Source organism: Jaculus jaculus, chromosome 4, assembly GCF_020740685.1.
Source record: "Jaculus jaculus isolate mJacJac1 chromosome 4, mJacJac1.mat.Y.cur, whole genome shotgun sequence".
Taxonomy (NCBI): Eukaryota; Metazoa; Chordata; class Mammalia; order Rodentia; family Dipodidae; genus Jaculus; species Jaculus jaculus.
Genome location: NC_059105.1, coordinates 88,447,104 through 88,473,717, shown reverse-complemented (window position 1 = coordinate 88,473,717; position 26,614 = coordinate 88,447,104). Strand labels below are relative to the sequence as shown.

The 26,614-nt window shown below is 39.0% G+C and overlaps 1 protein-coding gene across 2 annotated transcripts; it reads right to left on the bottom strand.

The window, feature by feature from the left end:
- Window positions 1–2: 2 nt before the first annotated feature.
- Arl5a (ADP ribosylation factor like GTPase 5A) lies at window positions 3–24,393 on the bottom strand. Of its 2 annotated transcripts, none has more exons than XM_045147497.1 (6): window positions 24,373–24,393; window positions 13,165–13,225; window positions 11,891–12,038; window positions 10,010–10,093; window positions 6,275–6,426; window positions 3–2,476 (listed from the first exon to the last, which is right to left on the bottom strand). In XM_045147497.1, the coding sequence occupies exons 3-6, from the start codon at window positions 12,032–12,034 to the stop codon at window positions 2,428–2,430; spliced, it is 429 nt and encodes a 142-aa protein (XP_045003432.1). In that variant the 5' UTR covers window positions 12,035–12,038; window positions 13,165–13,225; window positions 24,373–24,393; the 3' UTR covers window positions 3–2,427. The 2 variants fall into 2 exon arrangements, with proteins under 2 accessions (XP_045003432.1, XP_004651892.1); XM_004651835.2 differs by lacking the exon at window positions 24,373–24,393 and adding an exon at window positions 24,120–24,305.
- Window positions 24,394–26,614: the final 2,221 nt, after the last annotated feature.

The window sequence follows — 26,614 nt, the reverse complement described above, 5'->3', positions numbered from 1 at the left end:
TATGAAAAAATCAAATATATTTAATGCTTTAGCATATGGCCACTTTTACCAAGATATCAAGACAATCTGTATGACATTCAAATTTTTATCAAAACAGGATATTAAAATCTATCCACATGTACAGAGGTATAAATCTGTTCTTTTCAACATTAAACACAATGATCCTATATGAGATGTTTGTTTATAGCCGGAATAGCATATTAAAAATCCAAATGCACTGCCCTCTGTATAATTCCATTCAAATGACATATAAATTGCTGCTCATGAGGTTCTCCATTTTACTTACTTAGAATAATACTGTTAAAAGTTTTGATACTGTCATACATTTCACCTTTTTTCCCCAGTTGTATTTTTTGGTTTTATGTACAACAAAGTTATCTTACTTTTTGATGCCTACTCTTAAGAGGGTAGAAAACCAAAATAATCATGTTTTATAAATGCAGTAAAAATTTCATGCATTCTCATAATGTCATGTCAGTAACTGACTATATACTAAGCCAACCGTAACAATGTAGTACATGCTTTAAACATCCAATTAAGAATAAATGTTAGCCAATACCTTGACAACAATGGAATGTGCTGGTATGTGCTGGATTAATATGACAGCAAGTCAAGAGACTAAGAAACAATTATTCAAATTAAAAAATAAAAAGGAAAAAATGATGTAGATTGGGGGAGCTATTTTATAGAATATTTGTCTCTGTTAAAACTATAAGACATATTGGAGATTTTAAGGAATTTTTAATATTCAAGAAGTAATTCCCTATAATGATTTGTAAAAGTGTAAAGATATATGAAGCTTAGTACTATAAAGTTTAGTAATTTAGGATTAAAAGTGTGTGAACAAACATTAAATGTATGTGCATATTGAGCATTCTAACACAAATATAAAACACAAAACACCTATTATTAACATTGATTTCACATGCTGAACTCAGATTTGGATACTGACTATTTTATATTCTGTTGACAGAATCTTCAAAGTTTCATCAATACTACTGCTTAACAAAATCATGAAATTTAAAAGGCTGATATCAAAAGTAATTATTTCTTTCTTGGACTATACTAAAATTTGCCAGTTTAAACTAATCTTCAAATTTATTAGATATGCAGAGTCCCCAAAAACATATTTTAACACAAGATACTTTTGCTTATGATGGAGAAAGCTTTTAACTTTCAGATAGCTTAAAAAAAATACCAAACCCCAAACATTAAAACTATGTGGGAGGTCAAATTATTTCTTACTGTAAGTAAAGTAACATTTCAATCAACTTTTCAGTAAAATTCTTAAAAGCATTTGTCTTTTATAACTGTTAATGTATTTATGTAGTGGAAGAAGACACAAGAAACAAAAAAATCTCAAATTAATCCAACTCCCACAATGAGAAAGCTTCAAATTAAGGAATTATCAATGCTGCTTGGAAAATATGTCTTACTTACACTCTTAAAATTCACTTTGGCTGTTTGTCATAATTAATACTTAGACTGCAGCTAAACTAGTAATATTTATAAAATGTTAGTTCTTTGGGTAGATATGTTTGACATCATAGCTTTCAACAGAGAAGAAATTAGTTGGTAATTTTAATCACAATTTATGATTGACAAATTAACAATTTATTCAACAACTGAGATAGCAAAAGGACCAATAAAAGAAATGATAATTCCTCACTGTCCAATTCTGCCTATTAGTAATATTAAGCCAAGAATTTGATAGTCTACTCAGTTGTAGTATATATTTCCAGGCATGTTACTGAGAAACAAAAATAGACATATATAATGCCAAGCTTTTTTCTGTTTTTTTTTTTTTTTTTTTTTTTAAGAGTAGTTTAATGATTGTGGATATGGGTGGCTGGTTAGTACAATACAAAAAACAAAAGGAAATAACACAAATGTCGGTACTTAAAGACATCAGGGTAACAACTAAGATTATTATTAATTTTTGTATTATTTGTTTGTTTTAGAACATATATCAAAGCTTGAACTTGAAGCATATATACAATACATATACAACCTTAATCAAAATACTTTTCAAAAAAAATTGAAAATCATATTTATGTTGATTTGTATTTTGACAGAATAAAACACAAAAGGGACATTCAACTGGGAGGGGTATGCTGACAATAAAGCTCTAATGTTCAAATGTCTTCCTCTCCCTTTGTACTTACCACAGGCCATACAATGTCCTGAGAGGATTCATTATGCAATAATGTCAATCACAGCTTTAATGAATTTTGGAAGGAAAACGTGGGAAAGCAAATTTGAAGGTGAGACTTCATCTTTGTTTTCAAATAAGTGGTCTTAATTTCTCTTCTTAGAAAATGTTTGAATCAGTTTATTATAAATATATCTAAACCATTAATTTTTGCAGCTTTCAGGTAAAGTTCAGCACTTCATTTACACAAGCCTGTGAGAAGAGGTCAACAGAGATCATCTGATCTTAAGTCGTGACATCATCCATTCAAGTCCTTGGCATAAACTATAAAGAAAAAAAAAATTCCTATAAAAATTGTGAAGTAAAAAGCTGTGGGCTGCAAGCTAAAGAAGATAGAAGACTAAGCAGAAACAGCCTATGCTGGTCTCTAAAGTGAAGCCACCCCCTCCACCCAGTCCCATCCAACCTTTTGGTTCAACTGCTCATTGTGTCTCTAAGGTCTAGGGTACTATTTAATCCCAGCACCTGGGAGGATGGCCATGAGTTCAAGGATGGCCATGAATTCAAGGCCACCCTGAGACTACATAGTGAATTCCAGGTCAGCATGGACTAAAGTGATAACCTACTTCAAAACACCAAAAAAAAAAGATATCTAAAATATCAGTATCTATGCTTGTTTTTCTAATTCTAGAAATATATCCTAAGCACAGGAATCAGAAACTAAACAGGTGTACGGATAAGACTGTTCATTAAAGCAGTTTTTAAAAATTGCTATTTTCTTTCATATTTAGTCTGTGTGTGTGCGTGTGTGTGTTTGCAGATATGTGTACCCATGCACATGTCTGGAGACCACAGGAAGATGCTACCTGTTGTCCCCCATCTCTCTTCTGCCTTGTACTTCCTTGAGACATAGTCTCTTATGGAAGCTGGAGTTCCCCATTTTCCAGTTAGACTGGCTGACCAGTGAACTTCAACATTTTGTCTTGGCACCCTGCCCCCAGTGCTGGGAGTACGGGCATGCATGGTCATGCTATCTTTTGATATGAAGGCTGGGGATTGAACTCAGGTTCTCATACTTGCCCAGCAAGTGCCCTTACTTGCTGAGCTATTTCTTTAATCCCTAAAGCATTTCTAATAGGAAAAAGCAGAAATTAAATGTTAAGAAAGATCAAAATTTAATAGACTTGGAACATTCATATTATGAGTACTTTTGAAAACTTTCCTTTCAAAAATTACTTTTCGACATATCATAATCATGATATAAATGAAGTAAAAAATGACCTGATATTAAACTAATTATATACTGAGTTGTTAACACAAGGCATATAAATATGTGTATAACTGCATAAAAAATATTTAAAGGCAGCAAAATAAGCTGTTGGTACCACAGTTATTACTGAACACTTATGAAAGGAACTAATCCAAAATATAGAAAGGGATGGCCAATCTGACAAAAGAAAGCAAAGGTTTTAGTTAGAGAGACATAGTTGTATGTTGTTATAAATGGGAGAAATGTCTTACAAAACTATCATCTATGAGTTTGTATACATATGAAAGTCTGTTACACTACGTTTTTCAAAAAAACTCAAGAATTTTAGACCACGTATGAATCTAAACTTGTAAAAGACATAAGCAGAAAGCAACAAGGCAAACAATGGCTTTTGGGTGGGTTGCCTAAATTTCTGTACTAGATTCTTTTAAACTGACAAAAAGAATTTAAAATAATTATAAATGAGCATACTGGTTCCAAACTGTTAAGCAAATAGTATTTAACTAGTAACAAACTAGAAACTGTTCTAACCACCTAGTAGCTATTACTTTAATCTTTACAACAGTAAGACCAAAATCCTTTCCACTCTTCAGAGGAAACCCAGACTTAGCAAGGTTAACAAGTGGAAGAAGGGGAAGTGAAAATGAGACCAAGATGTAAGGTGTTGGTCTCCAATCCACTGAGTCAAACAAAAACCAAAATTGAGCTTTGATTTCACCATAATTGGCTTGAATATTTTATTCTATTCATTCACCTTCATCATGGTCCTCAAAGGAAAAGAACAACGGCTGCTTTACCAAACTCAGGACCTGTACTGTAGGTTTCTGCCCTTTCTGAATAACTCACAACTTCAACTGAAAACTTAGGATGGGTTTTTAGTCTTTTCTCTTTAATTTCTTTCTTTTTTTGTTTCTCCATTGGATTTTCTATATAGGGTCCCATTCTAGCCCAGGCTGACTCAGAATTCACTATGTAATTTAAGGCTGGCCTCGAATTTACAGCAATCCTAATTTCTTTTTCTTAAAAAAATATGTATGTAGCCAAGCATGGTGGCACACACCTTTAATCCTGACAATCCCAAGCACTTAGGAGACAGAGGTAGGAGGAACACTATGAAATCAAAGTCAGCCTGGGCTAGAGCTAGACCCTACCTCAAAAAACCAAGAAAAAAAAAATTGTTTGTATATGGATGTACTATGATGAGTGTTTGTGTATGCATTTGTCCTCTTCTTGTTTTTTCTGCTGAGTACCAGTTTAGCTGGCCAACAAGCTTCCAGAATCTTCTGGCTCCGCCTTTCATCATTGTAGCCATGCTGGGATCACAGACAGTGCGCTGCTTTGCATCTGGCTTTACACGGATGATGGGAAATAGAATTTGGGCCAGCAGAAAAACTGCTCTCAGTAAAACTGCTTTTACTGCTTTTAAATGTATACCAATCTACCATGTTTTTGAAAACAAATAGCAAAAACTTTTAGCATGCTCTTATTTATGGCTTTTAACCCTATTTCCAACTTCCTCTACATCATCTCTCCTTCCTCTTCTTCCACCACATGAGATTATAGCCGCTGTCCTAAAATTCATTTCTTCTTTACACTACCACTGACTTCTGCCCACTTTCCCAATACACTGATTAAGTTTACTAATAAGTTGTTAAATTGAATTGAATTCTATTATTCTGGTCCCTGACCTTACATTTGAAAAAGCTTTTTACCTCTTTCTTAAAATATTTTCATATCTGGGCATTTAGCCTAGGCAAAATCTTACTTCTTCCAGTAGCTTGTACTCCAGAAGCAAGAACTAATATGATATGTCATTCAGCTCAATTCTTTTTTTTTTTTTTTTTTTGGTTTTTCGAGGTAGGGTTTCGCTATAGCCCAGGCTGACCTGGAATTCACTATGCAATCTCAAGCTGGCCTCAAACTCATGACAATTCTCCTACCTCTGCCTCCTGAGGGCAGGAATTAAAGGCGTGCACCACCATGCCCAGTCTTCAGCTCAATTCTAACTCCCTTCTATGCCTCAATGGTTGAAGATCCAGGATATAGCCTGACACATGCTAGATAAGCACTCTACCTCTCAAGCTAGCCCCTAGTGTGGTTTTAAAGGGCATTTTCCTTTTAACAACACTAGTGGTTATAGTGAATATCCCCTAGTCTCACACAAGAATACTCATCCATTTCAACTTCACTATGCATAAAAGGTGAACTAAGAGCAGTCTGCTATTCTGTCAGAGGATTCAGTAGTACAATCCAGAGAGGACATGTTCAGCAAGGGTTCATTTGTTCTTAAGTCCATGCTCATCAATGGTATTCCTAGCTTCATGAGCTCTCAAAGACACTCCCGTTTCCTTTGAGTGTGTGGTGTCTGTATGGTGTACGCATATGTATGTGTGCACTGGGTGCATGTGTGTAGAGGCCCGAGTACAATGTGTGTCCTCCTATCTTGCTCTTCTGCCTTACTGAACCTGGAGCTGTCAGGTCAGGTATTTTTTGGTCAGACTGGCTAACCAGTGACTCCCCCAGAGATTCTCCTGTCTCTGCCTTCTTCAGCACTGGGGTTACAGGTGTAGGTGGTCATGCCCACCTTTTTACTTCAGTGCTGGACAAGAAACTCAAGTCCCAATTCTTGTACAACAAATACTCTTTCCTGCTGGGCTATTTCCCAAGGCCTCCAACACTCCCATTGCTTTGAGCTGCTACAGCAACTGTATTATCTGACAGTTTATGTGCACTACTTTAGTGGGCTTAAGTGTGTCATCTGTGTTGTATGTTTTAGGTTTATAGAATCACCCTAAAGAAGTCACATAGTGTTCTAAGCCATAAGCATGCTACTTAAGAGGAAGACTTCTTACCCTTCGCCAGTAAGAGCACAGCATGCCTGGATATGCCACTGGTGATCTTTAATAGACGTTAGCTTCAAAAACTGGGAGATTTCTGCTACAGTCATACACTCTTTGACATCTTGTTTATTAGCAAAAATCAGCAATCCAGCTTTCCTTAGGTCCTACACAAGCAAATAAATCTTTAAAGGCCAGTATATTTTCCAAAGGTTTTCCAACTTAATCGATTTTTTTTCCATATTAATGATCTAGAATACCTTTTCATTTAAAAATATTTTATTTTCACAACTCACCTGGAAACTAATCCCCCCCACTCCACCTGCCTAGAACTTAAAAGTTCTATAGAATACTGTCTCACATCTCATAGACTAAGAAGTAAACTAAATACTAGATATATTTTAATTAACTAAATCTTTGTATGGGTTTACATATTTTTCAGTTTTAAACTATACCTCATGGTCCTAAGTGATTAACAATCATATATTCAAGTATAACACACATCTGTCACTTCAATGCTTACTAATAATCATCCTTTACCATTATAACAAATTCTATCTACTTAAGACTTTTCCACTTTACCTTACATTTTCTGTCTACTGGCATCACTCATTATATAGATACCCTTTCATGTACATTTGTTTGTTTGTTTTGTTGTATCAGAGTCTTGCTATGTAGCCCAGGCTGGTCTTAAAATTCATGATCCTCTTGCCTTTAGCCTCTAGAGTGGTGAAATTACAAGTGTGTGCCACCACATACAATTTGAATACTTTACTGTAAATAGTAAAGTATTTGTCGCTGTCTGAAGTTTTGGATGTTGGATAGTCTATTATCCATGTTGTTCAATTCACTTGCCTATATGTGTTCCCTCACTTCAGCCTCCTCAACAAGCCTCCCATATAACCAAGATTCCACGAGAGAATTGAGCTCGGTAGAAAATTATTTCAATGACTCTACAGCAAGTCTTCCAACAACATGCTCAATAACTAGTATCATCTACATATATAAGAAATAAATGAACTCACTACGGACAACAAAGGGCTTAATTCTCAGTCGGGAAACACCGTATGTACAAGATATGTTCTATCCTTTCAAATATTCCAATAATAATATCCAAATATTCAAATATCCAAATAATAGACCAAGAACCCATGACAGTTTTGACTAAACTAGGAAACTAAACTATAAAATTCTGAGTAAATATATATGTGTGTACTTGAAGACGTACTGACAAAACTATAGCTTTTCAATTATGAGATATAAGCACATAGTTTCTTACGTGATTAAAAGGAGCTGTGCAAAATGTTTTACTAATAATTAAGAATGACTAAGTCAAGGGATGGAGAGATGGCTTAATGGTTAAGGCGTTTGCCTGCAAAGCCCCAAAGGATCCTGGTTCGATTCTCCAGGACCCACGTAAGCCAGATGCACAAGGAGGCACATGCATCTGGAGTTCGTTTGCAATGGCTGGAGGCCCTGGTGCACCCATTCTCTCTCTCCCCCTACCTATTTCTCACTCTCAAATAAATAAATAAATTTTTAAAAAAAGAATGACTTAGTGTCCTCTGCCTGTATGCTGGCTTTTTTGGGGGAGGGGGGGGCGAAGGGTGGGGGCAAGCCCAAAAGACTGGCCTTTTTTAAAAAAATGCAAAACAGCAAAAAGAGAAAGAACTGGCACAACAGGGCTTCCAGACACTGCAATTAAACTCTAGATGTGCGCACCACCTCGTGCAAGTGTGACCTTGCACACTTGCATCACCATCTGGCTTACATGGGATCTAACAGTTGAACATGGGTCCTTAGGGCTTTGCAGACAAATGCCTGAACTGCTAAGCCATCTCCACACCCCAAGATGGCTATGATTAATGCCACTGCAGCTGGTGAAGCTGCTGAGCAGCATTGTAGAGCAGAAAGGACTGCTAGACTGTCAACAATACTTCATGTTTAGTTTCACTACACTTCAGTCCCTGTGTTGATGAAAAAGGCAAAACACTGAAGGAAACCTAATTTGTACATGTACAGTAGTGACCAAGGATGTATGTATTCTCTTGTCCTAAATGAAAATGGATGACTGGTAACAGTTGATACGTGGTCAAGTTACCAAGCAGATGGACTTTCCACAGGACTTAATTTCTATCTTAGAGGTTTCAGTATCTCTTGCTGGTATGTGCTGAAGTCACAGATACAGATCAGATCTGCTAATGCTGGCATATTCAAACAACAAACTTCTGACAACTATTCGACACAAGTTAGGATTCATACTTCATACTATTTTATTTGTAAGTTATTTATATATCTATTTTTAGTGATGAAATATAAGTCCCTGAACTGAAAATAGAGGGAGTTATTAAAAAGTCTACCAAAAAATTATAATTTTTTTCCAAGATCTCAAAAACCTCAAACTTTTTTTACCATATTATTTTTTTTTAAGACAAAGTCTCATGTTACCCAGGCTGGCCTTGATGGGAGTTCATTTAATAAAAGCAATTATTTTATTTATTTTTAAGTATTAAAAATATTATATAATCTCAATATTAAAGATACATTAATGACAACCATAGAAAATACATTGTATGAAGGCATTTTGTCAACTTGATTTTGCAAGAGGTAAAAGTTTAAGATAAACAATGGTGACCTTCTATACAATGCTCTCTGATATAAAAACTACTGGTATCTAAACTAAAGTATCTAGCATGAGTTGGGCTTGGTGGTACAGCCCTGTATTATCAGCCACTTGTAAGACAGCACAGGAGAATCACAGGTTCAATGCCTACCTGAACAACATAGTGAGGACCTGTCTCAAATATAATCAAACAAACACAAGCCACCTTTAGACAAACAAGCAGGGACGTGAAGGATACACCTCAGTGATGAAGCTCCTGCCTGGCATGTACAAGGCCCTCCATTTGTTCACTACCGAAAAACACATAAATAATGAATACATAATAAATCTAGATTTGATTTTGGTTTAGTCACAGAGATAACTAACAGCAACTGCAGGTGACATGTACTTAGCTTCTACATGAAAAATACAGCTGTACATTAGTTTTACAAAGCTTCGGTTGCAAAGATAACTTCTAGAGTTTGTTAAGAATTAACAAACTGAGTCATTCTGAAGATTGTGGTGTTTGGAACTATTTTAAAATTTAGACTCAAAGTTTTATACTTGATATAGGATGAAGCTTTGAAAAACACTTTCAAGTTTTTTGTAGTTTTAGGTTTTGGAGCACATCATCGATGATGAGAGTAAGATTTCATTACTTCATATAATCTGTACAAAATATCCAGCCAGCCTCATGCCTAACTTTCTTGTTCATTCATGCACTCTTGTGGCTTTGGTTATATGTTAACTCTCCAGGACTCTGCCTATTTGGCTCTGCTCAAGTCCACTGAGTAACTTGTTCTCTTCTACCACCATTTGTAAATGCTTTTCTTCCATAATCTACTCAGTCTCCTTTCACTTTCTAGCTAGTTTTATATTTTTCTGTTTTCCTTTTTCCTCATAAAAAACTAGAGCACAGCCAGGCATGACGGCACATGCCTTTAATCTCAGCACTCAGGAGGCAGAGGTAGGAGGATTGTCATGAGTTTGAGGCCACCCTGACACTACATAGTGAATTTCAGGTCAGCCTGGGCTAGAGCTAAACCCTACCTCAGAACAACAACAACAAAAACAAACAAACAAATACTAAAGAGCGCAAATGTGGCACAATACCTCCCTCCTTCCCATCTAAAGTAAAGTCAACTTACCTCATGTGCTAACATTTTGTAGAGTTCTTCTCTAGTTACAGAAATCCTTTCTCTGTCTGTACTGTCCACAACAACTATTACAAACTAAAACAATACCAGATATCATTAATAATCACAAAATTTGGAACTTGAAAATTAATGAAGTGCTTACTTGATTTACAGGCTTAATAGAAATCTAAGGTAGCATTAAAAGACAGGGATACATATTATACTTAATGTGAAGCCTAAAGATTAAATTTGTTTCTAATTCCAATGTCTACTAATTTTTAAGAAAAAAAACAAAAGACAAGATAACATCCTGGCCAAAACATAACACATTTGTCTTCTAAATTAGTATCTTGAAAATGAATGGGCATATATCCCTCCATGTGCAGTATTATCAATAAGAAAAAACAAACCATCATAGTTCAAAGATTAAAGTTACATTCAGACATATTTCACTTACTAACACCAACTTGAAAACCCAAAAGGGAACAGTGTATGGGAGTAATGTGACAAGTAAAAAAAAAATGAATTTCAGGGCTGGAGAGATGCCTTAGTTAGGCACTGGCCTGCAAAGCCAAAGGACCCAGGTTCAACTCCCCAGGACCCACGTAAGCCATATGCACAAGGGGGCACACACATCTGGAGTTCATCAGCAGTGGCTGGAGGCCCTGGTGTGCCCATTCTCTTGCCCTCTCCCCTACCCCATTTATCTCTCTCAAATAAATAAATAAAAATATTTAAAAATGAATTTCTTTAAAAATTAACAAAGTAAAATAGCAAACCTGTATGTCCTAACAAGCTCTTTTTTACATACATAGCATCTGCTACCTGCATGCATAGCTCTTTCCTGGACTGATGAGGAGGCTGCTGTCAGGGGATGCAATCAAAGCACTTAAAGCTCTCTTCCTCAACTCCAAGAGACCCAAAGGCAGGAGGAAACCAGGACAAATGTGGGGCTGATTTATTTATGATGCCCAAGTTACCTACCTATCATTAAAGTGCACTATTTTTTCCTTTAGAGCTACATATTAATTTCTAAATAAACTATTAAGATTTTCAGTCTTTTCGATTCTTCATTTTAGTCACTATAAGATTTTATTGATAGCACAATGTCAGGAGCTCTATTACTGGAATATCTATTTTATTACCAAGTATTTTAATAAAGCTAATTTTCAAGGGTTGGCATAATTTAGTACCTACAGCATGATATACAGGGGTTCAATGCAAATCTTATAACCACACATATATTTCCTCCTCCAAAAAAAATGGTTAAATACTTAATATGGTGTGTGGGGGGGATCATCCCATAGAGATACTTAATAGCATTATTAATGATTTGAACATCAGCTTTATGTATGTTTCAAGTGTGTTTTATGACCTTCTAATAGGCACCACAAAAAGAGCTGGCACAACCTTTCAATTTGTAGGTCCTGACAATGAATGTAGGTGTCATAGGTCTAGTATGTCTAAATTGCTTTATAAAAGGAAAAAGAGTTCTTCACTGTGCAACTGTGTTAAATAAAAAAGGTAAATGCATAGTACAGCTGGCTCAAACCCAAACCAGTACCCTCTCACATAACTGGAATTTCTCCCACCCACATAGCCAAATATTATTAGTAATAAAGAAATGAAATCAGAGACTGTGAGATGGAAGGCACTAAAAAAACAACTACGTGGACAAGCACTAGGCTCAAACACAATCTAAAAGCAATCAAATGCAAATACCACTGCAGAGAGTCAATGACAATACTCAGACAGGGACCCTGAAATCAGGAATAAAGACTACAATGATTAATCTGATGTTATATTTTTAAGATTGTAGTTAAGGATTCAAATATAAGCATTTCTCAAGGACACAGAATGTTCAGTAAGTTTTGTCATATTAAGAAACATTACCTCTGTGTTAGTATAGTAAGTGTTCCAAGAAGAACGAAGAGATTCTTGGCCACCAATATCCCACATTAGGAAACGTGTATTATTAATCACTATCTCTTCTACGTTACTTCCAATTGTAGGAGATGTATGGACAACTTCATTCATTGAACTGGGGAAAAACATGCATACAATTAGGATGAAGAAAGCACATTTGAACAATTTATTTATTTTGGTTTTTCAAGGCAGGGTGACCTGGAATTCACTATGAAGTCTCAGGGTGGCCTCAAACTCACAGAGATCCTTCTACCTCTGCTTTGCAAGTGCTGGAATTAAAGGCATGTGCTACCATGGACAGCTTCGATTTTTTTTTTTGGTTTTTTGAGGTAGGGTCTCACTCTAGCTCAGGCTGACTTGGAATTTACTATGTAGTCGGTAGCCGTGAACTCATAGCAATCTACTATTTCTTCCCAAGTGCTAGGATTAAAGGTGTATGCCACTACACCCAGCTATAAAAAATTTTTAAGAGACAAAACAAATGATTTTTATATTTTATACCAAATATGCATTTTTTACTAGCTCCTACCATGAGTAAGCTAAGAACTAGATAATAGCCTAAGAACATTCTAGACCATTTCAGGAAACTGTTTTATTTTTTTTTTATTTCAAAAGCAAATGAGCTTTTAACGCAAGATGATAAACATACACAATGTCATATACAATCTAGTGTACCACAAACTGCTGTTTAAATTTGCATCCTGGGTTTTGCTAATCTTTCTTTCTTGACCTTTCTTTCCTTTCTCTTCTCCTTCCCTTCTCTCTCTCTCTCTCTCTCTTTTTTTGGTAAATTCATGTTGTGTGTGAGTGCACATATATGCCACAGCACACATGTCACAATCAGAGGGTAACTTTTAGGCATCAGTTCTCACCTTCCACCTCATTTGAGATAAGAGTCCGTCATTGTTTATGACTCCATTTGCCAAGCTAGCTGGCCCATAAGTTTTTGGCAGATACTCCTTTCTCTGCCTCTTCTTGTTGTAGGCCCACTGGGGTTAGAGATGCTAACACCTACAGCATACAGCTTTTATGTGGGTTCTAGGGACCTGGACTCAGGTATCTCCACCCACACCTGCATAGCAAGTGCTTTATCTACTGAGCCATCTCTCCAGTCCCCAATCTGCTTTCTTATAGAGTATCTTCCATTTAATTTTTCATTACTTTCACTGGTCAAATAACCCCTAGTATAGAAAAAGTAATTATAAACAACAAAATAAAAATTTTAAGTATTTAATACTTACAACTGGTAAAGGATAGTAGTTTTCCCTGCATTATCCAACCCAACAATGATAACTTTGTGCTCTGAAATAAAGAAAACCACAGTGACTTACAGACACATACAAAGAAAAGATTTTTCTATTTCTCCCCTCTTTCTCAGGTATATTTCTACGCATGGCAATTTTTAACTAGGAAATGCAAAAGAATATTCTAGTAAGCAGCAGAAGTGTTCTATGAGGCTCACTTTTCCAACCTAGTCATCTGTCCAACAACTGCTCTAGAAGCCAGAAGTACTAACTAATCTTTCTACACCTATGAAGTCCACTCTCCATAAAATATCCCTAAATGTAATAATCTACAAAAGACAAGTTCTAAATGTTCCACACACTGGATTAAGTCACCAGATCACTTTCTGTGGAGCTTCAGGCATCCACTGGGTCACACATATGTGCAGTAAACAGGAAAGAAAAACAAAGGCCAGTCTTCTACATGTCTAACTGTAAATTGCAAATGCATTTCAACCATAGAGCTGCTGTAACAAAGAAGCCTGAGGGTCTATGGCGGTGGTGGCAGTGACTCAGCAGGCTGGCTTCTGTGGTTATCACTTTTCTTCAGTTTTCATTCTGTCTTGAGTCTTGATTTCCTTTTCATTCCCAACTTTTTATTTTCCTTTTCTCTTTTCCTTTCTTGTTTTCTAATTGATTCCTCTTTAAGCTTTCCTTTAAACATTCATGTTCCCCAGGACGCCTTCTCACCATTTGCTTTACATGGTTCCAAGGCCCCTCAGGACTCATCAACTTCCAATCAATGTAAAAACAAATCCCAAAGACAAAAGACAGCTAGTTTTCAAAGATGGTTCCCAGATAGTCATACCCTTGAATACACCCTCTCTTTGATTCAGAGCTGACCCAAGGTCTCACTTGAACTCTTAGAATGCAGAAGTGCAGGTGCGTGTGTGTGAGCCTATGTCACTTGGAAGCCTTGTAATAAGCAGACAGTACATAAGAAATGCAAGACTGACTAGGTGGTGGGGGCTGGAGAGATGGCTCTATAGTTAAATGCACATCCTGTGCAAGCAAAGGACCTGAGACCACTGGAGTTCAACTATCTAGAACCTACATAAACATTTGGTACTGGCCATGCATGTCTGTAACTCTAGTGCTGGGAGGAGCAAAAATCACAGAACTGTTAGGGCTTGCCAACAGTAAGCTTCATAATCAGTAAGAGAATCTGTGACCAGAAAAACTAGGTAGATGAGTGATGGAGGAAGACACCCAAGGTTTTCCTCCAGCTATTGCAGATGAGAGCAAGGGGCACCACACATCAGTACATATATACACACATAAAAAAAGACAAGACAGACAGACAGAAAGAAAGAGAAATGAAATCAAAAGTGGGGGGAGGAAGGGAGGGAGGGAATGGTACAGCTGGAGTACTCCAGACTGACAGGCTGGTAATATGGGACACAGTAGAGAGAGAGAACTAGTGCACCCTCCGAGATCTTTTCAGCTATTCCAGACTCATCTTGGAGATGCAGCCTGGATGAACCTTCACATAGTTCCAGCTGCCATCTAGTTGCAATAAAATAGAAGTTCCCAAGTTAGAACTTTCTAGTTGAGGTCAGTGAACTCATAGAGGTATGAAAGGTAGTATAAATCACTGCTTTAAGCCACAAAACTAGGCTGATGTTTATCGTATAACAATAGGTAACAGAAACACTATGGAAAAATTTATGGGATTATGTGATCTTGGTATCTATTTCTTTGGACCTAACTTTATTTTTCAAATGATCATAATGATAAATATATATTAACCATATATATTAATGTGTTTAACTATGAGATAGTTTTCTTTAAATGGGGAAATACTGCCCATCTTTCAGGATTATGTAATAATTACAATAACACACAGCTGTGCCCAGCACCACAGGCCCATTCCTAACCTATGTTCTAAAACCACATCTCAACTCTATTAATTTACCTAAAGAAAACACAGTCATTCCCCATATCCAAAATCCAACATCCAAACCTATTTCTCTTTTTCTTGTCTTTTTTTTATTTTTTGAGGTATGGTCTCACTCTGGTGCAGGCTGACCTGGAATTAACTACGTAGTCTAAGGGTGGCCTCAAACTCATGGTGATCCTCCTACCTCTGCCTCCCGAGTGCTGGGATTAAAGGCATGCACCACCACGCCCAGTCTGTTTCTAATTTTCTTAATGGTACTACCATTTATTGCCCTAGATGTTTATTCATTTCCAGCATCTTATCACCACATTCTTGATTCTATCTCAAAGCGATATTCTCCACCTGTCTCCTCTCCAGTTGGAAGTCCACACCATCTCTTACCTTGAAGCTGTCTTTCTCCAACAAGTCGGCCTCTGCTTTACCTTCTCATTGTTGCTGCCAAGTAATTCTTTTGTACTAATGAGATGACAATGCCACCCTCCTCATTCTAAAAGGAGAACAAGGTCCAAGTTGCCAGCCTGGAAAATGAGGCCAGTCCTAAGTGAAGAGCTTTAGCTTTCTTCCTTGCCACCATCAACAGCTACCTACACTGCAGTTCAAGCTACCTCCTCCTGGATAGTACATTCACAGCAAGTGTTTCTCAGTTTCTACTCATGGCCACCCCTTGTCCTGGAACTATTCTCTCCAATTCTTTATGGGAATTCCAAAACTTGTAAGGTCTAGTTTTCCATTCTTTTCTACAATACCTCTAACATAATACGTATCATTGTCACGTTCATATTTACGTTGATGGTGACCACACCTCTTCCTGATGCAAGGTAAATAATTGTTAAATTCATATTGTTTCCACAAATAATAGATGCTGAGGATTCTAACACCTCCAAGTAAAGGGATCTTTGCAATTCAGTTGCTTTACAAGCATACTTTTATCACAAAGGGGAGTTCCTAAGGCTACATACAAACTGGGAAATCAAGTAAACTGAGGAAATGGTAATCCAGTCCATTTTATCCAGTCACCTATTCCTCTTAAGGAAAGCCTGCAGTTTAGAATCATTAGAGTCCTCAAGTGACATTAGTACTCTCTCCTCACACAGGTTTCTCAGTATCCTTTTAAAGATGCAGGACCCACTTGTATGTCATGCTTAAAGGCAACCCTAGTTCAGCTTTAGTATAAGTATCTACAAATATTAGTACAACCCTAGTAAAGGAACTGCGAATAGACTTACATATAAAGGTGAGTCCTGTTGATAGGGCAGAGTTAATAATATGTAGACGACACATTAGAGGAAAGTCAGGAGGCCTCACCAGGTGGCATTCCTCTGGTGATTTTACCAATAATGGATGGCCTTTGGTCTCCCAGGTCCATAAATCTAATCTTGCTACTATCCCAGAGTAGACAAACTCAGAAGGCAATTCACTGAAATGACTACCGTATAAATAAAACTGCCAACTGAGTCCTGCAGAGATAAAAGCATGAGGCTTAGTGAGAGTGGTGGCACAAGGCTGTAACCCCAAATGCTTGGGAGGCAGAGGCAGGACAATACAACACAGTAAAGTGCCACTTCAAACCAGAAAACAAACCTCAAACGGGTTGGCAAGTACAGTTGCCCTCTCCCTGACCTAATGCCTATAATCTACATTCATACCAATTTCTAACCACTTTCTACCAAGACTTGCAGACTACAGTCTTTTTCCCTTTTTTGGGTAAGGGAGAGCATTTTCATCACTTTTTTTTAAGCCCCAATAAGCAGTTCTCTCCGAGGAAAAGTATATATTGTGTCTGAGTTCATTAAAAATTCTCAAAAGAAGCTGGGCATGGTGGCACATGCCTTTACTCCCAGCACTCGGGAGGCAGAGGTAGGAGGATCATCATGAGTTCGAGGCCACCCTGAGATTCCATAGTGAATTCCAGGTCAGCCTGGGCTAGAGTGACACCCTACCTCGAAAAACCAAAAAAAAAAAAAAATTCTTGAGAGGCATGCAATTCCAGCCAGTGTCACAGGGCATGATGGGCATGAAAGAGGCTATAGAGTAGGGCTTGCCTGCATCCTAACAGGTAGCAAGTTCAGGGACTGGGTGCCCCTCCTCCTGGGAGGTTTGTAAACGGCAATTCTGCCTTTTGAAGAAAAATATATACATTTATTTATTTGAGAGAGGGGAGGGAGGAAAAAAGGCAGATAGAAAGAGAGAGAGAGAATGGGTATGCCAGAGTCTCCAGTCACTGCAAATGAACTCCAGATTCATGTAACACCATGTGCATTTGGCTTACATGGGTTCTGGGGAATCAAACCTGGGTTCTCAGGCTCTGTAGGCAACAGCCTTAACTGCTAAGACATCTCTCCAGCCCAGTTCTGCCTTCTGAATGCTACTCTGCTTGTCTTGAGATTAAGCATTTCCCTGGTGATGATATATCTCTTTCTGAGTTCTATATATATATACACACCTACAAATATTAGTACAACCAGAAAATGAATACTACATGAATACTAAACAAATTCTACATGAATATTGATCTTTCATTAGAGCCTTCTGAAAACAGAAGCTTAATTCTAACTTCTAGAAATACTTTTCTACTATGCCTAGATATCAGCTATAGTACAAAGTCTAGAACATTTACTTTCAAAATAGTATCCTCAAAGTAATACAAAATTAATAGGACCAAATAAATAAAAATGTAGGCAAGAATTGATAATAACAATCAAGAATGGCTTAACTACACATGTATGGGTAAACACTACACATAAAGATAATAAATGATAACACTGTTTCTTACCCAGTCATTAATCACTTAAGGAGGTTAAGAACACTTAATTTAACAATGTTACTATTTTGTATGTTTTGCCTCATTTCTGCTTTCCTTGCTTTCAGAGCCTGAGATATGCCATATCAAAAATTCCCAATCGTGGTGAGCCTTTGAATCTTTGAAGATGAATGTGATTTTAAAGATACGGAGGGATCACTTGGTATGATCTTGGTTACAAGGGACAGGTTGCTAAATGAGTGCTGCCTTATATAGTTAAATGAAGTACATGATTCCTGGGTAGTAAGAAGCACTCAAAATTTTGTCTACAAATAAACTCTAAACAGAATTTCAAAAGATACACTGAATAATAGGAAATATAAATAGAAAAACTATACCCAGCTTCCTAAAATGCTAGCTTTAAAGCTAAAATCCCTCATCTGGTTTGGGTATAAGGTATTAAAGCAGTCTTACTTTAGCTATGCTCCCTAGTACTTACATCCTCCAGCTGCTTTTCTCAGCTATTAGGAAGGATTAACTACATAAAAGATACATATTTTGGTGGGGGGTCATACCTGGCCACAAGTTGAATGTGACAAGCAAAGTAAACCTGCTCTGAACAGAACCACTGTGCATAAGATAAGGCAGACAGCAGAAGAGGGTTGTACCAGGATTTCATTTTCTCAACACACAAGCTAAAGAAAGGATAGAAATAATTAACTGTATGAACTACAGAATTGATACACTGGAATCAGATACCATAGCCTGTGATGAATAAAGATATAAGCTGTTTAACTGTCATGTTTCTATAGCAGTGCTTAGAAATAAAGATACCTGGGAGAAAAAGTTGGATGTCACAGAGTGAAAATCCATGTCTTACATAGTGGAAAACAAAAGAGTGTCAGAGATAACGACACTATTTTGTCAGGAAAAGCAATCCAGCAATATGTACAAAACTTGGAATGGCTGGAGTCCTAACAAGCAAAGTGAAGGTTGGTTGGTAGAATAGGAAAGATGAGAAAATCATGGACAAAGAAGAAACATGTTAAGTCTGAAACCTTGGAGGCCACATGTCCTTCTGTCCATGATAGCTGTGGATAAAATGGATGAGAAAGAAAGAGGTCAGATCACTAGAAATATGCATGTGTGAAAAAGAATTAGTACAGCAAAGAAGGGTTGAGGTCTTAACCCAAATCTTCTAATTCCTTTCAGATCTGCCCACTAGCATTCAGGCATGTTGGCTTCCCAGTCATCTCATGCACGGACTTTCCACTTAACTTTGCTAACACTGTTCTACACTGTGAAGACTACCTCATTCATCCAGAAATTCAATCAATTCATACGCTACCATCAAATACATAAATATGTAAGCACATCCCCAACACAGATTTTTAAAGTCAATCAAGGGAATGTAAGCTAATATAACTAAACATAAGGGCTGTAAGATTGGTTAAGGTACTTCAGAAAAGAAAAAAGAAGCTAAAACAGCAGAAATTAGAAAAGCTTCAAGGAGTCACAGGTTCTATAGCAAAGTCAGAAACTTCTCTGCAAGTCCAAGAATGTCTGATCTAGCAGAACTTCACCTCCCATTTGACCTCACACCTACATGCCAGCCATTTCAGTTCCTTTGTCTGTATTGGAAGCATGTGTTTGCAATATGTTCCAATGACCATTTTAATAGCTTCCTAAATTTAGGCTTTAGAGTATGAATTATGAGAACTATAAAATTAAGGCACAGCAAAGATAAAAGTGCCAACTCAAAGTGATCATAATCTAGCTTTTTCCTAGTGGCTAGATTAGATTATTCATACACTTTGTAAATTATCCTTACACACTTACTTTTCCACCACCCCGACCCTTTCTCTCATGTCCAAGATGGAACAAGATTCTACACAAAATATAAATCCCTTGCAAGAAAGTGCTACAAAATGCTTCCAGACAGGTACTCCAGAGAACCTGCAATATAACAAGCATACCAAAAGACAAAATCACTACAGACAAATGTTACTAAAACTGTCATTACTATTCCTCAAGGCACATGAGTCATCAAGTTTACTGTTTAGTATCATTTTTCATTTAGAATTTCTGTGTCACCACATCCCTGAACTCACCCAGACAAGCCTAAACAACTCTCTGCTAGTACCCTATTTCACTGGAATTCTCAATTATTACTTGGGCTTTACTTCACCAACTAATACTGTTTTGTCATAAAAATGCTTCTTGTCTTTCTTGCTTCCATTCTCTTTCATTTCCTTTTGACACACTCAGGCAGCCTACTAGTTCCATTCACTTCCAGTTTCCAAATGCATACCAACCAGTAAATTAAGCCAACATCTTCTAAAATAACTATCATCTGGAAACCGTCTATCTCTGAATCACATAGGGTCAGAGAATACAAATACCATGCAAATAAACTGGTCATGGGGGTCTTCATCCTCACCTCGTATCCAAATTACCACTTAGCCTAAGAGCAAAGGATTTGCCATATTCATTACTGTCCCCTCAGGCAGCAAAGCCTGGAATAAAGTATGTGCTTAAAAAGTATCTTCAGATGAAGAAATAAAATCAGGCCTAGAAGGTTATAAAGGTCAGGGAGGAGATATTGGATCAAGCCACTCTAGTGAAAATTCAATTTCCAGAGCTTAAAAGTACCATCAATAAAAAACTTTGAAAATAAACTTGCTATTTATAGTCACATAATGAAGCTTCAGGAGAAGAAATCTTTTATATTGAAAAGCTGCTGATGAAAGAGCGGCAATTATATATGGCAAAACCAAAGATCCAATCAGAAACCACACACAGTAACTTGAACCTGGAAAGCAGACTGGAATAACCAGAAACTAGTGAAGAAGAAAGAACTACAAAGATTACAAGATGACAAATACAAGAAGAATCCACTCCCTCTGGGGCTGAGGCAGCCCTCCTCCCCTCACACTGAGTGAGGTAAAGACTGTTGGAGGCACAGCCATGGTTCACTGACTGGTAGAGAAGTCACTACTGCAGTGGAAATTGCTAGAGGCAAACTGTTCACTGGGAGGTGTTTGGTTGGAAGCCTTCCATCATGAGACAAACTGAGGTGAGAACTTGGGCAAACTGCTGGCTGCTGCTGACCACCATGTGGTACAAGCACTGGCCAGCCACTGTGGGTGACAGGGCTCATACTGCAAACACAGCCTTCCAGACAGCACTGTAACCAAGAAAAGCCCATTCCTCCAGCAATGCCCCTCCAAGGGCTGTCTATGACAAAGCTTGTCTGTGCCAAATGTCTAAAGAAAAACACTCACAGGATCCACATGTATTACACAGAAATTTACCTGGAGCTAAGAGGCAATAAGAACCTTGATGAAGCACAGACCATCTCCTGGCTCTCAGCTTTCACATGAACTCTTCTGCATGTTTGAATAAAACAAAACCAAAAGCAGAAGCGGCCTCCTCAGTACCAGGTCTGTGCAGCACTCAATGCTAACTTGAAAGTCCTTTTCTAACAACCAATTAGAACAATACAAGGCTACCAACAGGGAAACTCTGCTTTCATAGTCCACATCAGTGTCTGAAAGTCCCTCCTTTTATCTAACATGGTTCCTTCTTATACAAAGAAATATAGGAGTGTGTTATACGTCTGAGTGCACTGACTGATGCTAGACAACCTTGATTAAAATCCCAGGTCTATCACTTTTAATTATAGATCATTTAAAAACGACCTGATGTGTATTTGCCCCTATAAAATGGAGAGCTTCATAAATCATCTAGATGTGGATTAACCCATCTGTATGAAACACCTGGAACTCAAAGTTACAAAAGTCAGTAAATATTTAACTACTACTATTTTATCTGTAGAGATGGAGTGAGTTTATTTTCTGTCTCTCTCCACTACAACAAAAGCTCCAAAGGTAGAGAAATTTGTCTGTTTTGTTCCCTACCTTATTTCTACCACTTAGAATAGGTCATGCCCTAAACAAGATGTAAAAAGTGTTTAATAAACCGCCAATGAGGCATTCTATAGCATGAAATAAGTCACTAAATTCTGAACTCCTAAAGACAGTAACAACCAAGACAGTGGACGGAGGAAAAAAAAAAAAACCCAACAGGAAAAAAAAAGATGTCAATTTCATCGCTAGAGACAAAATTTCTTTAGTTCTCTTTTGCCTGATTTCCATTTAACAGATGGATGGCCTTTGAAGGTTACTGCACTCCAGCCTCAGTTTCCTTTTTTCTGGGGTAAACTATTTGCAAGGACTGTTGAAAGTTTTTCTTAAATAATGTACTTTCAGCACCTGGTATAAAGTGTGTCCTTTACTGAATCTATTACCTAAATGTAACCTTTGGCTTTGGGGCAGTGTACACTTAGTTTTCACTGTGCATTCAAATTAAGCTTTCCAGAGAGGACTGTTCTGAAGTCAGGGGTTCAGAAAAGAGATCTGGCAAGTTGTTTCATCTGCATAACAAATCCTGCAATCAACAAAGCTGCTTTCTAAGAGTTTCAGGGAAAACAATATAGGAATGTGTCTTGAACCTTCTGTAAAGCACCTAACTTGTGTGTCATTTTAGCACAGAACCAAAAAGACTAAGACGAAGCATTAGACTGAATAGCCAGTATTCTGAAAAGCCATTCTACTGATAAGACCACTATACCATCTGGCAAGAAATTCATTCACACTTTAATGACAATGACAATAACTTGCTAGAACCTGACTTTATTAGTGCCTCTATTTATTGCCAAACACTGACATAAATGTCCAGACAAAAATTACCAAAAACACAGGTTATAAGAATACCATTACTACTGGCAAGTAGCTATTGGCGAAGTTCTGATTCATACTTCAGTTACAGAAACAATGTTATCGTTGACTCGAAGTAGAAAGTGGAGGTGTCTATTTTTCTGGCAGTACCAGAGCTCCACTAGTGAGTAGTTTTCTAGATGGCATTGTAGAGTGGAAACACTAGCTTCACTAAATTCAAAAGTATGGATGGTTTGTAAAGTTAGAGTAAGACCTTATTTACCATATATACACATTTACAGTAATGGAGCCGTTAGTACTTGAAACCTGGTGATTAAAATTTCAACGTGTAGGCCCATGTTTGTGTCCTAGTGAAATATCTAGCCCTACAGAGGTGAAGTGACCAGTTCCCCCCACCCCCCCACATGCATGCACGTGGATTAGAATTAGTTCTCTCCACTTTATGAAATATCCCCATTATCACCTTCCATTCCATTGTCATGTGATCTAAATTATTCTGTTTAGTTGAAAAAGCAAAACTCAGAGCACAGCAGGGATCACAAGATTCATGTTGCTCCCTTCCCATGGTCTCTTTACCAGAACAGCTCTCATCATTGGGGGGTGAGGGGAGAGGCAGGTAATGGCACCAGTATTACCTGGACAACTTAAGGAGGTGACACAACCAGTTACACAAAAGAAAACCCCTTCAACTTCAATGACGACAACTTGAAGTTAAAGAAAAAACAGACACACCACTTCGTTCTATCAATAACCGTGTAGACCTACTAAAACTGCATCTCTTTCCCCAGTTTTACAAACTCATTTTGCAACACTTTCACAAGTCGCGCATCTCAACACAATGTTCACGTTTGGACGAACTGTAGACATCCGTACACAATACACGTGTAACAGCTTGCTAGTTATCGAATGTTAACAAATGTCACGGTGTGTCTTTTAAAGCTTACAGTGACACCCATCCAAGAGTCAAAAGACTCTTTCCTAAGTAGGAAAACGACGTTAGGGGTAACTTCTCCCACAGACCCATCCCAGCAGGGGAGGCGTGAGTCCCCAGCCTCCCCGCAGGCGCTGCCGCGAAGGGAAGGCTCAGACCCGCAGCGCGCCGGCCAAGTCCACGGCCACTTCTCGTTTTCCCGCATTCTGCAACCTCGGAGGCTCAGTGGCGCGCAGGGCCACATAACCTACATCCTTCATCCCTCCAGAAGACCTCTGCCCTTGTCCGGGGGGGGGTCCAAACCCTGCAACTGGGCAAAGGGACGAAAAGACCAGCCAGGCCCCGCCACCTGCGGACCACCGGACGTGGAGCAAGACATCCTTTCCGCTCCCGATCCAATCGGAGCAATGGGTGTACTGCGGAGTTCTTAAGTCGCCCCCGTAAGACAAAGGGCAGCGAGCGGGGGACTCCGGGCTCGCCCCCGCGCCCGCACTCCGGAAGTGTTCCCAGAGCCGCCAACCCCCCCCCCGCCCACGCACGCGGCCGCACTGACCCTCTCCCCCACCCGTAGGCCGGCCCCAGCCCACGGCCCGCGCCCCTCACCCTGGTGATTGAACAGTCTCCAGATCCTGGTGAAGAGAATTCCCATTCTTGGGCAGCGGGCACCCCCTCCAGCCACCCGGGCCGCTTGGCCTCCCCTGGCTCAGGCTGAGGGACGGAAAGACGCGCCGGAGCCTCCGCCTATGCTGCCGCTCCCGCGCCGGCCACCGGCCCGCTTCCAGAGAACCCGAGGGAGGCCACAGCCCAGGCCGCCCTGCCGCACGCGAGGCCCCGCCGCTGCCGCCGCGGCACTCGCCTGACTCGCGGACATCGCCGCCGCGTTGTCAGCGACGAACCTCGCGGGCCACCGTCCTCGCCCAGCTCCTCTCCGACGCCGGCGGTGGCGGCGGCGACGACCACGCGGGCGAGCGGGCGGGGGCGGATGGGGGCGGAGCGGGCGTGCCGAGAGTGCGCAGGCGCGCGGCCTGAGGGGCGGGGCTGGGAACTGGTCCCTCGCTTATTTGCATACCGGGGCTACCAGAGGCGGAAAAGGACTCCGCCCGGGTGGAGGCGGTGCGGCCGGATGGGGCAGGTGGCTTTCCACTGCTTGATGTTACCTGCCCGATGAGGTTTAAGGTTGGTCCCAAGGAGCATGCAGAAAGCCAGCGTGCAAATCTGTGTCTATGCTCAAGACCAGGCCTTCTGGCACACATTTCCTGGCCTAGATGACTGGAGTTCCAGAAATGTCTAAAGGAAGCTTTAAATGTCTTTACTTGACACCCAGTTGAAGTCAGTAGCTGTTTTTCACAGGCTTCTTATTGCTGTCGTTACACCTCAGTGCTCTTTCCTCTCTCCAGTTTCCCTCCAGTCTTGCCCAGACACAATTCTGATCGTCACCCCTTTCCCCTGTTTAAAGATCTTTTTCGTGGTCACAAAAGGTGAGTGGAAGAGTTCAAACCCTTCAGCCAAATATTCATTGTTCTTCACAGTACGACCCCCCCACACACACCAATTTTTTTCCACCTATAAACCTCTTTCCAAGTGTTAAGTAGATGGTCACATGTTCTCTCTGCTCTGCAGTACAATTTTTGTCTGTACAATTTGAACACACGCTATCCAAGTGGCAAGTCGTCTAGTGTGAGAAATACAGTTTCAAAATTACAACAGAAGTGTTAGAGAACTTGATGAGAGTTCTTGTTCCGTGGCTCACTCGTGTGTGTGTGTGTGTGTGTGTGTGTGTTTCACTCGTCTTGATTTAGCTGAACAAGTCATGTCTAGGTTCCAGTCTTCGCCTGTGTTGAAACAGAGTTCGTAATTGAGGTCTTTGATTTAGACGACCTGATAACTACGGAACTACTCCTATTTTCAACATTTTAAAAATATTTTTATTAACAACTTCCATAATTATAGATAATAAGCCATGGTAATTCCCTCCCCCGTTCCAACATTCCCCTTCTCAACTCCACTCTCCATCATATCCACTCCCCGTTTCAATCAGTCTCTTTTATTTTGATGTCATCATCTTTTCCTCCTAGTATGATGGTCTCCAGCCACTACGAAGTTATGGGATATTCAGGCCATTTGTGTCCGGAAGAGTACATTGTAAGGAGTCTTATCCTTCTTTTGGATCTTATATTCTTTCCACTACCTCTTCCTCAAAGGACATTTTATTTATTTATTTGTGTGTGTGTGTGTGTGTGTGTGAGAGAGAGAGGAGGGAGGAAGAGGCAGAGAGAGATAGCGTGAGCATGGGTGCTCTGGGGCTTCTAGCCACTGCAAACTCCAGACAAGTGTGCCACGTTGTGCATCTGGCTTTACAGGTACTGGAGAATTAAACTGCATCCTTAGGCTTTGTGAGCAAGCACGTTAAGCGCTGAGCTGTCTCTCCACCCTTAGTTCTCATTTTGATTAGAAGCAAGAGAGAGACATAGGCGAGATGGGAGGGGGAGGTTACAACCTTTTTCTTCCACAAAAAAAGCAGAAACAGCTCAATCACTTTCCATTCTTTACTTTTAAAAATAAAGGAAAAAAGAAAGAAAAGATAGACACTAAAAAAAGTGAGAGAGTTGTAACAGACAGGTCAAAGTGCTTCTCCCCCATACACAACAGAATGAAATTAAACAAAATCACCAATAAAGTGCACCTTTCTACTTGACTTCTCCTAACTATATGCTATCTTATCTCCATATATGGAAAAGTTAATTTCTTTGGTTATTTTGGAGCTTATGTTAAAAAGTCAGATTTTAGGAGAGGCATATATGAAGGAGAAAGTGCACACATTTATGCACTATTATGTCTGGATTTACTTAGTATTCTGCAGGCTGTTTAGAAAAACAATGTTTGCATAATCAGTTTGCATGGACTCTAATATTTCCATTCTTACGAAGTGTAGGTAATGCTTTAGTAGCTCTGGGACATTTTGCAAACTCCCACACATCTTTAGCAACTTATTAAATGCATGCCAGACCCATACTAACTTTGAAGTTAGGGCTTCATATTTTATAACTATATTAAAGAGATGGTCTGTCAGATTATTTTTCATGTGTCTTTCACACACA